Below are 11,072 nucleotides of genomic sequence, written 5' to 3' on the forward strand. Positions count from 1 at the left end.
TTATTGGTCTTTAGAGGAGAAGAAAGGAGAGAAAGAAACATCAATATAAGAGCAAAACATCAATTGGCTGCCTTCTACCTGGGACTGAGCCCAAAACCCAGGCATGTGCCTTAACCAGGAATCAAACCAGCAAACAATCAAATGGCGCCCAACCAACTGAGCCACACAGGCCAGGGATTTAATAGATTTTTAAATAGAGTATTGTAACCAGTTTTTTAGCATCACCGTTGAGGAAAGTAAAGGAGAAATATCTAGAATAGGAGTGATTTGGTTTAGTCATAAAATATATTTTAGATATTTAGATAAGAATCTTTCCTGAAAAATTTTTTTGTAAAATTTGAGTATACATTTGTTTATAATAGATTAGGTATAATACATTCTTAATAATGAACGCACAGATGAAGATGATAAAAAGTGGTCAATAACATGCTCATGACGACTGAGTGTTAGCTCTATATGAGGGTTGTCACACATTTCCTCATTTGGTCTTTCTAGCAGTCCTCATAGGTGATTGAAGCTTAGAGAGATCAAGTTGCCCAAGGTTGTACAGACAATGTTAAGATGAGACTAGAGTTCAGCTGGTGTGACTTCAGAGCCGGAGACTGAAACTTAGATCCTCAAAGGGATGAAAGGCAGGTCGAGGGCCTTTGAGTTTTTGTTAATGTCTGTCTTCAGTGATTCAATTAGGACACTATGGGCTGAGATCAAAAGCACTTATATGTTCTATAATGAATTCACCGTGATTTCTTTTATAGAAGAACTAGAGGCCTGGTGCACAAAATTAGTGCACTCACGGGGTGGGGGGTTCCCTCAGCCTGGCCGGCTCCCTCTCACAGTCCGGGAGCCCTTGGTGGATGTCCGACTGACAGCTTAGGCCTGCTTCCCCCAGGGGCTATGGGCCTAAGCCAGCAGTCGGACATCCTTAACACCACCACAGAGGCAGGAGAGGCTCCCACCACCGCCGCTGCACTTGCCAGCTGTAAGCCTGGCTTCTGGCTGAATGGTGCTCCCCCTGTGGGAACACACTGACCACCAAGGGACAGCTCCTGCATTGAGCATCTGCCCCCTGGTGGTCAGTGTGCATCATAGCGACTGGTCTTTCCACTGTCAGGCCGAAACCTGCTCTCCAACTTCCCTCCAGGGGTCGTCCCAGATTAGAGGGTGCAGACCAGGCCAGGGATCCCACTGGTGCATGATTAGGGCCAGGGAGGGACAAGGGAGTTTGGCCAGCCAGGGGGGGACCGCGAGAGGGCTCCAGGGCATGTCCAGCCTATCTCACTCAGTCCCGATCAGCCAGACCCCAGCAGCAAACTAAACTACTGGTTTGGAGCATCTGCACCCTGGTGGTCAGTGCATGTCATAGCAGCTGATCAACCATTTGATCCAGTGATCTCACTTCTAGGAATATATCCTAAGAAATCTGAAGCACCAGTCAGAAAGAATGTATGCACCCCTCTGTTCATAGCAGCACAATTTACAATAGCCAAAATCATAGAAACTGGTTGACCAGTTGACTGTCTGCCCCGTGGTGGACAGTGCACATCATAGTGAGCAGTTGAGTGGCCTTAGCATATCATTAGCATATTACACTTTGATTGGTTGAACATCTGACAGGCTGACCAGACACTTAGCATATTAGGCTTTTATTATATAGGATCAGTGATAAAGGTCCACAGAGTTGTGCAAAGTAAGTGTACAATAACTAGTTACTTACCAAAAAAATATTTGTAACACTATCAACTGATATGTTTTTGAGCTTTATCTTAAAACATACAATTGACACTTATATTTATGCTTGCCATTTGAAATTGCTTGAGTTATAATCTTGAGGATCTTTAACTATTTCTCAATGTTAAGTAGTCAAGAAATATTAAGCAGATATTTTATATTTTTACTCAATAATTGAATAAACTAGTTTATTTCCTTTAGAAGTTTAGAAGAACATCATCATGATGCATTTACTGAAAGACAAAACTAACACTAGCTCATATCTGGGAGTTTTGAATGCTAACTACCAGCTTTGCTATCAGAGTGTAAGAAACATCAAACAGATGGCCAAGAGACATATGAAAAAACTGCTCAAAGTCACTAATTATCAGAGAGATGCAAATTAAAATGACCATGAGGTATCACCTCACACCTTTCAGAATGGCTAACATCAACAAATGACAAGTGCTGGTGGGGATGTGGAGAACAAGGAACCCTAGTACGTACATTCCTGGTGGGAATGCAGACTGGTACAACCGTTATGGAAAACAGTCTGGAGTTTCCTCAAAAAATTAAAAATGGAACTGCCATTTGATCCAGTGATCTCACTTCTAGGAATATATCCTTAGAAATCTGAAGCACCAGTCAGAAAGAATGTATGCACTGCTCTGTTCACAGCAGCACAATTTACAATAGCTAAAATCTGGAAACAGCCCAAGTGCCCCTCAGTAGATGAGTAGATAAAAAAGCTACGGTACGCCCTGACTGGTTTGGCTCAGTGGATAGAGCATCGGCCTGCGGACTCAAGGGTCCAGGTTCGATTCCGGTCAAGGGCATATACCTTGGTTGCGGGCACATCCCCAGTAGGGTGTGTGCAGGAGGCAGCTGATCGATGTCATTGATGTTTCTAACTCTCTATCCCTCTCCCTTCCTCTCTGTAGAAAAGTCAATAAAATATATTAAAAAAATAAAAAAGCTATGGTACATCTATGGTACACCACAGAATACTATGCAGCTGTAAAAAAGAAGGATCTCTTACCCTTTGAGACAGCATGGAGGGACCTGGAGAGTAATAGGCTAAGAGAAATAAGCCAGTCAGAAAAAGACAAGTATCACATGATGTCACTTATATGTGGGATCTAATAAGCAAAATAAACTGATGAACAAAAATAGACCCAGAGACATTGAAGCATGCATATTTCATAGGGGGGAGGGGGGAGAAGAGATTAACCAAAGATTTTATGTGCATATACTAGTATATACAGAACCCATGGACACAGACAAATGTGGTGAAGGCCTGAGGGAATGGGCATGGAGTGTTGGGGATCAGTGGCGGCAGGGGGGGGGGAGGACATCTATAATACTTTCAATAATAAAGATTTTTAAAAAAAGAAACATGAAGGTACTTGACCTGGTATAAAATATCCTATATAATAAAAGAGAAACATGTACATTGACTGTCCCTTCGCTACGCTCACCAGCCAATCAGGAATGAATATGCAAATTAACCCAAAAAAGATGGCAGGGTAATTTGCATACACAGGCACCGGGCAAAGAGCAGAAGTGGGAGAGCTGGCAGCTTTGGGGGACATGGCTCCCTCAGTCACTGGGCGGAGAGCAGAGCAGGAGAGCCAGAGGCTTGGGGGGCCGTGGCTCCCTCAATTGCTCCCAGCACAGGGAGCACCAGGAATTCTGGGAATAGTAGTTCTGATGGCAGCCCCAGGACCAGAAGGGGAAGCCCATAGCACGGGGAGCACCAGGAATGCTGGGAATTGTACTTCTGGTGGCAGACGGATCTCCGAGACACTAGAGCAGCGGTTCTCAACCTGTGGGTTGTGACCCCTTTGGGGGTCGAGCGACCCTTTCACAGGGGTCGCCTAAGCCCATCGGAAAACACATATATAATTACATATTGTGTTTGTGATGAATCACTATGCTTTAATTATGTTCAATTTGTAACAATGAAAGTGGGGGTCACCACAACATGAGGCACTGTATTAAAGGTTTGCGGCATTAGGAAGGTTGAGAACCACTGCACTAGAGCAAAGTGAGCCTGGAGCAAGTTACTGTTGTGGTGGGGGATGGCGGGAAAGCAAAGGTGAGAGACATAAGTAAAATCAGAGTGTCTTGGAAAAAATTAAAGGGAAGATATCCTAAAACTTCCAGGAAATCTCCAGCAATGAAGCAAAGAAAAAAAATGTCTCTATTATTCTGTGAGCAACAAACCAAACTGGGTTGGGAATCTCAGACAATTCGCTCATATGATTGCAAAGACAGACAGAAACTCCCAGATTGGAGAGGGTGCAGGTTGGACTGAGGAACCCCCCTCCCCTGTGCACGAATCTTCGTGCACCAGGCCCCTAGTATTATAATAAAAGACAATAAATGAATATATCTTCTGAGCCCTTAAGCTAATATACCATAAAAATCACCTGTAAACTTTAAAATTAAGTGCATGAAATATTGAAGTCCACATGAAATTCAAAACATCCATTTTAGCCCTGGCTGGCTTGGCTCAGTAGATGGAGCGTTGGTCTATAGACTTGAGAGTCCTGGGTTCGACTCCAGTCTGTGGCACATGCCTGGGTTGTGGGCTCAGTCCCTGGTGGGAGGCATGCAGGAGGCAGCCAACCAATGATTCCCTGTCGTCATTGATGTTTCTATCTCTCTCTTCCTCTTTCTTCCTCTCTGAAATAAATAAAAATATATTTTTAAAAAACATTCATTTTAGGTGACCATAACACTTACTACTCTGACTTTTCCCAGCTCTCATTGTTCCTATCTATTTTTAGGCAGTAATGTAAAATGATCTCAAAGATCTGTCTCCTTGGAGATAGGAACAGGGGTCCTCAAACTTTTTAAACAGGGGGCCAGTTCACTGTCCCTCAGACCATTGGAGGGCCGGACTATAGTTTTAAAAAAAACTATGAACAAATTCCTACGCACACTGCACATATCTTATTTTGAAGTAAAAAAACAAAATGGGAACAAATACAATATTTGTATTTGCATGTGGCCCACGGGCTGTAGTTTGAGGACCCCTGGTCAGGAACAATAAAATGAAAGAGAAATATGGGAGAGATATTTCTATTAAAAATTCTGGAAAAACACTTGATGAATACATAATCTACATATATATATAAAAGGTTAATATGCTAAGTGTCTGACCATCCAGGTAATGATGTCATGTAGCAACGCCCAGCTTCCTCTCCATAGCGACTAGCCTCCTTGTAGTTTCTTCAGCCCAGGAATATGATTTGCACTATACCCAGGTGGAAACACTTTACATTGTAACCAAATGTCTGTGAAGCGTTTTCCAATGCCTCATCTCATTTGATCCTCCCAGAAGTCCTGGAGTAGGTGATAGGAGACTTGGTGGAATCCTTTTTTCTTTTCATTAGCCCAAAAACGGAGATTTAGAAAGCTTAGGAACTTGACCCGACTAAAAAGAAGTAAGAAATTGTAGACCTTGAAAAATGACTTCAGGTTTTCTCACTGTCCAGAATATAGTCACTGCATCAGTTAAATATTTTATCCTTTGTTCTCCCTGCGTGATCTACATAATAAAAGCATAGTAGGCAAATTGTCCCCTCAACCGGGAGTTTGACCAGGGGGCAGGGCCAGCTGGGGGAAGGGAGGGAGGCCCTGGCTGGTGGCAGGCAGCAGGTGGCCAAGGGAAGGGAGGGAGTACCCGGCTGGCTAAGTTGATTCTCGCATGCACAATACATATAAAGCTCTCACTGGTGCCAATCGCACGCATGTGTTTTGATCTGTTGTTGTCGATCATGAATTTGGTTGACACTTCTATTATAGAGAAAAGGTTAATAGCGATATTAAAATATTTCTTCTAATTAATTTCCTTTCTATGTGCACGAATTTGTGCACTGGGCCACTAGTGTAGTGATAACCTATTAGACGATTAGTACTTAGCTTACTTAGTTTTATTATAGCATTTATTATGTGATTGGTGACCTGCTTTTCCAATTATCATTTCAGGAACAACAATACCTCATCTTTTGAATAGTACATCTAACAATCTATATCTAAATTTTCAATCAGACATCAGTGTTTCTGCTGCTGGATTTCACCTTGAATACACAGGTAAGTATAATATCAATTTACTCATCTTGCATAACTTAAACTTGCTGAATGGTGACTTTCCATCCCTCCCTCTCCTCAGCCCCTGGAACCAACATTCCACTCATTGTTCCTAAGAGTTCTCCTTTTTGATATTCTACATGTAAATGAGATCATACAATATTTGTCTTCTCTGTCTGATTTATTTCACTTAGCATGACACTCTAAATGTCCATCCATGTTGTTGCAAATGTCAGGATAGCCTTCTTGTCCATGGTTTTAATAATATTCCATTATATGTATATAACACATCTCCATTTCTTCATGTAGGTGGACACTTAAGGTGTTTCTATATCTTGGCTATTAATAATGTTGCAATTAATATAGAACTGATATCTCTTTGAGATCCTGATTTTAATCACTTTGGATCTATACCCAGAAGTAGTACCACTGGATCATGTGATACTTCTATTTTTAATTTTTTGAGGGACCTTTATGGTGACTATAACAATTTACATACTCATCAGCAGAGCTTGAGGGTTCCCTTTTTGCCACATTCTCATCAATACTTTATAATTTTTTGCTTTGATAATAGTAATTCTAACAGGTTTGGGGTGACATCTCTTACTCTTGATTTACATTTGCTTGATGATTAGCGATGTTGAGCATCTTTACATATACCTATTGGCCATTTGTGCTTTCTTTGGAAAAACGTCTTATAGATATTCTGCCCATTTTTTAAAAATTTACCTTTATTGTTGAACGTACTACATATGTATGTCTCCCCCCCTTTTTCCCATTGACCTCCCTCCACCCCCACCCCTACCCCCCCCCCCCCCCCCTCTGTGTCCATGGGTTTTGAGTTATATGAGTTCTTTATAAATTTTGGATATTAACTCCTGTTTTTGTGTGTTTGGTTTCTTCTGGGATTTTTATTTTTCTGTGCAACCCCCTCTTCTGGTTTAGGAACAATCTGTTCTTTTTCAGTAAGGATCATCTCAATGTGGTGGGGAGAGCTCACGTATGGGTTAATCCACCCTTGAGCTCCATAAGTTCTATGCCACATCTTGGGAGCTTTGTTCACCTGGATGTGCTCAATAGCCAGAGAATCTATATCTAAATCCTTAAGTTCAGCATTAATCTACATTTTTAAGTCTGTGCCGTAAAAATTCACCATTGACCCTTTGTCCAGCCTCATTGTTTGGCCTGAGAACACCTACCAACTCCACCATTGTAATGAAGGAATGGAGCACACTGCTTCTATAGTGACTTGGTGGCTTTTCAGATATGCATACCCATTATGGCCCAGGCAGTGTCACAAACATTCTTAAACTGGGCAAGAAAATTTGAAACTCTTGATTTGTATTATTTTGTAGGGTTTTCTGAGTAAGTGAATAGCAAACCATTTTCAGAGGTCATCTCAATCCACTTATGGGAAGAGAGAGTGGATATTAATTCCTTGTCAGATAGATACATTGCAGACAATTTTTTCCGGGTACACAGGTTGCCTTTTGATTTTGTTGTTACTTGTGCTGTGCAGGAGTTTTGTTGTATTGTTTTTGATGTAGTTCTACTTATTTTGCTCTTGTTGCTTGTGTTTTTGGTGTCATATTAAAAAAATAAAAACCAATGTCAAGAAGCTTTTCCCTATGTTTTCTTCTAGAACTTTTCTAAATCAGGTCTTATATTTAAGTTTTTAATCCATTTCTAATTAATTTTTAAAGTGGTGTAAGATAGGGGTCCAATTTTATTCTTCCGCATATGATTATCCAGTTTTCCCCACACCATTTATTGAAGAGACTATCTTTTCACCATTGAGTATTCTTTATTCCCTCTTCAAATGTAATTGATTGTATATGAGACAGTTTATTTCTGAGCTATTTGTTGTTTGGTCTAGGTGTCCATTTTTATGCTGGTACCATACTGTATTGATTATTATAGCCTTTCTAATATGGTTTAAAATCAGAAAGAATGATGCTTCCAATTTTTGTTTGTTTGTTTGTTATTCAGTATTGCTTTGGGTATTTGGGTTCTTTTGTGGTTCTAATTGAATTTTAAGAATTTTTTTGTACTTATGTGAAATATGTCATTGGAATTTTGATAGGGTTTGCATTGAATCTATAGGTAGCTTTAGGTAGTATGGACATTTTAATAATATTAATCATCCTAATCCATGAATACAGAATATCTTTTCATTTATTTGTGTTTCTATATTTTATTTTATTAGACTTTTATAATTTTCAGTGTGCAGATCTTTTACCTTCATGCTTAAATTTGTTCAATTATTTTATTGTTTTTATGTTATTGTAAATGAAATTTTCTTTCTTTTTTAAATATGTTTTGTTTTAGTGTATAGCAATGCAACTAATTTATGTATGTTGATTTTATATCCTGCAACTTTATTAAATTTGTTTACTAGTCATATGTTTTTTTTGGGGTGGAGTCTTTAGGATTTTTTTGTATATAAGATAATATTATCTGCCAACAGGCAATTTTACTTTGACTTTTTGGTTTGTATGTTTTTTATTTATTGTAATTATATGTTTTAGGAATTTGTCTTTTTTCTAGGTTATTCATTTTTCTAGTGTTTAATTATTCATAGTAGTCTCTTGTGATCCTTCATATGTATTTTTTTGGGTGGAGTCTTTAGGATTTTTTTGTATATAAGATAATATAATCTGCCAACAGGCAATTTTACTTTGACTTTTTGGTTTGTATGTTTTTTATTTATTGTAATTATATGTTTTAGGAATTTGTCTTTTTTCTAGGTTATTCATTTTTCTAGTGTTTAATTATTCATAGTAGTCTCTTGTGATCCTTTTTATTTCTGTAGTATCAGTTGTAATGTCTCCTCTTTTACTACAGTATTTTCAAATTCTAAAAAAGGAACTGAATCCTGTAGAAAATTTAAATCTGAAATGGGAGTAAGTGGCTTTTCTTGTTGGCATAGAAAAAATATATTTAATCTCTCAACTTCCAACTAAACTTTTAAATACAAAAAAAAGACTTATGCATCCAAGTTAAATACCTATATGGGTTTGTATTTTGTTCCATAAAATGATGACAAGTCTAATTGGGTGATTGTTGGGTAATTTTGAGCTTACTGTCTCCCTCTGCCATTAGAACAGGATCTCGTCCATTTAGGATATCCTTTTGTCTCTTGCACTGAGCCCAGTCCCTGAATCGTATTAGTGTTCAAAACATATTTGTTGACTGAATAATGAGTGAGTAATACATCTATAAATATAAGATAACAGATATATAATATTGGAATATATCATTGCCATCAGTATGCCTACACTGATGTTGGTGTTCATAAAGGTATTTAGCACCTTTGTCTGTATATATTTTATAATTCTGTTGGCTTCTGCTTCCTGAAGGTAGTAACTATTATTTTACCAGCATCACTTTATCCATCACTGTAACATCATTACCTCTATGGAATTCTGATAGAAAAGAAACTCGCTATAGGGAAAGACAGAGGCTATACTGATAGGCATGTACTAAATTAATTTTTGACAATATTTTGAGTTTTATATTGAAGTTCACTTTTCAGCTACTGCTAATCTCAGATACAATAAATGCATCATTGTAATGTTAATAGATTATAAATAAAAGATTTATTCTTCATTCAGCCAATGATTTTTTTTGAAATACCTACTACATGTCAGCTACTATGCTCAACATGGGAAAAGCAAAGATAAATATGTCATAGTATGTTTCTTTATGAGATTATAGCATAGAATAGACAGAGAGATGAAGCAATAATACAGTGCTCTGAATACAGGAATAGAGATATTTATGGTAGAGTGTACAAAAGCGATAGTAATCAGCTCCATTTATGAAGTTCAGGAAATATTTCAAATAGTAGGTGACAATTTGGCTGAGTCTTAACAAACAGATAGGAGTTTTACAATTAGACAGCAGTAGATATTTTCAGCATGAATACTTCAGGCTCAGACATTGCTATGATATATGGCAGATTAGGAGAATTGCAACTAGTTCAGCAGGGCTGAACTAAGGTTTGAGGCAGCACAAGGAACTAATGTTTCTAAAGGTATGATGACTCCTGAAAGTTATAGGATGCCATAATCAGAAATTTAACTTTATTGTAGATGTCACAATATGAAAACAGCAAATGTTTCAATATATATTCATAATATAGACCATTAAGTAATCATAATCATAAAGAAATTATAGCAAGTTTTTTATGTCCCTTATATATGACTTTTGCATTTATAAAATATTTTCTAAAATTCCAAAAAGGTCCTTTTTTGTATAAAATAGATAATATAAGATCATTAAAATTTAATAGGATAAGTTATCCAATGATCTTTAATATTTTTCAAACTTTTTTTTTGGTTGGAAACTCTTAACTATATTCAATGAAAGATATTGAGCCATATCCTTATCAAGAAATAGTAGATACAAATATACAAAGAATTTAGAGCTTGACTGCTCTTCTTAAGGGAAGCAATGATTACTAGATTTAAATCTCACAATTTTTAAAAATATATTTTTAGTTATTTCAGAGAATAAGGGAGAGGGAGCGAGATAGAAACATCAATGATAAGAGAATCATTGATCAGCTGCCTCCTTCACAACCCCTACTGAGGATTGAGCCCACAACCCGGGTATGTGCCCTATCCGGGAATCAAGTTTGACCTTGTGGTTCATAGGTCCATGACCAACCACTGAGCCACACAGGCCCAGCAAACCTCACAACATTCTATCCTGAAAACTTAAATATTTTGGCTGAAAAGTCATACTGTAAGTATAAGAAAACTTTAATCATGATCTTGGATTGAAGAAGTAAAGTTGAGTACCTATGACAAGAAAAGTCTGATTTAAATGGTAGAGGGATTGGATTAGGAATGAGACAAACCTCTGTCTAACCAAGTTTAAACATATTATGTAAAATGTGGGATTTTTTAATATTTTTAATTATTCATCCAACTATGTCAAAACTAGTTATTGCTATAAAATGAGCAGTCAAAAAATGCTAATATTTTCTAAAGTACTTATCTGATTTGAACTCAACCATGTGGAAAAGGATTCACCACTGCTAATGCATAAGCATAAGAACAAATGATATATCAATGTATTTTATACACAGTTACTTTAAATAATAAGACTGACAACTCTCCTAATGGTCTAAAGGCTACTCACATAGAATGGCATTTAATATTTTAGCTTTCAATTCATATAATCTCAAGCAAATGTTTTCTTTTTTTAAAAATATATTTTATTGATTTTTTTTACAGAGAGAAAGGGAGAGGGATAGAGAG

General features: G+C 37.6%; 1 protein-coding gene across 1 annotated transcript in view; it reads left to right on the forward strand.

Annotated features, from left to right (window-relative positions):
- Nucleotides 1-11,072, forward strand: part of CSMD3 (CUB and Sushi multiple domains 3) — an 888,294-nt gene that overhangs the window by 748,486 nt on the left and 128,736 nt on the right. The window contains exon 38 of the mRNA XM_005869050.2: nucleotides 5,704-5,808. Coding sequence (XP_005869112.1) covers nucleotides 5,704-5,808 — 105 coding nt within the window. The remainder of the gene's footprint in view (nucleotides 1-5,703; nucleotides 5,809-11,072) is intronic.

This window comes from Myotis brandtii, unplaced genomic scaffold (genome assembly GCF_000412655.1).
Source record: "Myotis brandtii unplaced genomic scaffold, ASM41265v1 scaffold285, whole genome shotgun sequence".
Taxonomy (NCBI): Eukaryota; Metazoa; Chordata; class Mammalia; order Chiroptera; family Vespertilionidae; genus Myotis; species Myotis brandtii.